This window comes from Corvus brachyrhynchos, unplaced genomic scaffold, assembly GCF_000691975.1.
Source record: "Corvus brachyrhynchos isolate BGI_N302 unplaced genomic scaffold, ASM69197v1 scaffold140, whole genome shotgun sequence".
Classification (NCBI taxonomy): Eukaryota; Metazoa; Chordata; class Aves; order Passeriformes; family Corvidae; genus Corvus; species Corvus brachyrhynchos.
The window spans coordinates 1,273,927-1,275,385 of NW_008235809.1; the positions used below are offsets into that span (position 1 = coordinate 1,273,927).

At 64.7% G+C, this 1,459-nt stretch overlaps 1 protein-coding gene across 1 annotated transcript in view; it reads right to left on the reverse strand.

The window, feature by feature from the left end:
* TAF1C (TATA-box binding protein associated factor, RNA polymerase I subunit C) overlaps window positions 1–1,459 on the reverse strand; it is an 8,873-nt gene that overhangs the window by 2,427 nt on the left and 4,987 nt on the right. Inside the window, exons 2-8 of the mRNA XM_017727607.1 lie at window positions 1,262–1,368; window positions 1,075–1,170; window positions 924–994; window positions 589–836; window positions 404–514; window positions 190–313; window positions 8–79 (exon numbers count right to left, since the gene is read on the reverse strand). Of these exons, the coding sequence (XP_017583096.1) occupies window positions 8–79; window positions 190–313; window positions 404–514; window positions 589–836; window positions 924–994; window positions 1,075–1,170; window positions 1,262–1,368 (829 nt within the window). The remainder of the gene's footprint in view (window positions 1–7; window positions 80–189; window positions 314–403; window positions 515–588; window positions 837–923; window positions 995–1,074; window positions 1,171–1,261; window positions 1,369–1,459) is intronic.

The following is a 1,459-nucleotide window of genomic DNA, read 5'->3' on the forward strand; positions in this document are numbered from 1 at the left end:
ATCCCCCCCAGTCCCGACGCTCCAGAGGTAGACGGTCCCACTCTGGGTGCAGACAGACAGCTCCCCGGGAAGGTGAGGGCTGCAGGATGGGGGGCACAGCATCACCATGGGGCAACAGCACCCACCACAGGGAGCAGAGCTGCACCAGCAGAACTCCCTCCTCGCACAGCCCCTTCCTCCAACGCCTACCTGACAGTGAGGCAGGAGGCAGGCACGTCGGTGCGGATGACCTGTAGTGGGGCGGGAGCGGCCCCTGTCCTGCCCGGCACCCTCCAAACACCACAGTGATAGTCTGAGCGGACCCCAACAAAATCTGTCAGGGGAAAGGAGGTGGCAGAGCCCCTGCTGCCCCTCCTCCCTACGTCCTGTCTGCCTCGAGATGTGGATCCCACAGCTGGCTCACCTTCCCCATCCACACGGGCTGCAGCCACTTGCCGGACACGCCCACTGAGCTCAAACTGCGCTGGGGAGCCCCGGGCACGGGGCAGCTCCTCTAGCACCACGTCCTGGAAATCTGGGATGCTGGCTAAGGGTGGTGCAACACAACCCGCACTTCCCTCCCCAGGGACACCCCATGTGGAAGGATACAGAGGTGGTTCATGGCCTGCCCTCCGGGGTGCACGAGGCGGCCCATGGGTGTCCCCCCATCTTCAGCGGGCAGCCAGGCCAGTGCTCCCCCTGTGAGGCTGTCATCGAAGAGCAGGTTGGACCACTGCTGCATCAGCTCCTCGTGCAGGCAGTCTGCCAGCAGCCCCAGTGGCACCTCGAAGAGCCAGTCACGGCACAGGTGGGAGAACCAGCGTAGGCGGGAGGCCAAGTGTTGCCGGGGGCAGCCGCTGCAGGGCATGGACAGCATTAGGTGGGGGGACAGAGCAGGACCCCCCCCAAGACCTCTGCAGGGCAGGGGACATGGGGACACTCACCGTCGGGCCTCCAGGCGGTCGATGTCCTCCACCAGGGCTGTCATCCGTATGGTGCTATTCCGGGCTGGTCTCTACAGGAGGAGGGGGCAGAGGTTGAGACTGGGAAGGGAAGGGTGGGGAACAGCACTGTTATCCCTGGACAGACAGCGACCTTCAGCTTGGAGTTGCCCAGGTAGAAGTTCTTGTGCAGCAGGTGCCCCAGGGAGCCAAAAGCATCTTCTGGGTGATCCACAAAGAAATGACCCAGCTGTGTGGGAAGGATGGGAAAGGGTCAGTGCATGCGAAGCTCCCACGCTGCCCCCCAGGTCCTCGACGGGATGCAACACCTCAAATCTCACCTGCCGGGCGAAATCCAGAGTGGCTCCGGACTTGCCTCCCCGGCGCTTCTTGCACAGGCCCCTGCGGTACAGGATGTCCTGAGGTGCGGGCGAGGGGATCCAGCAGCCTGCGGGGAAGAGGGCAGAGGCCGCCTGGCACCATACGAGCACCGGGACACCACTCAGCACCGCGGGACAGCGGCAGGGGGAGGGGGGGGA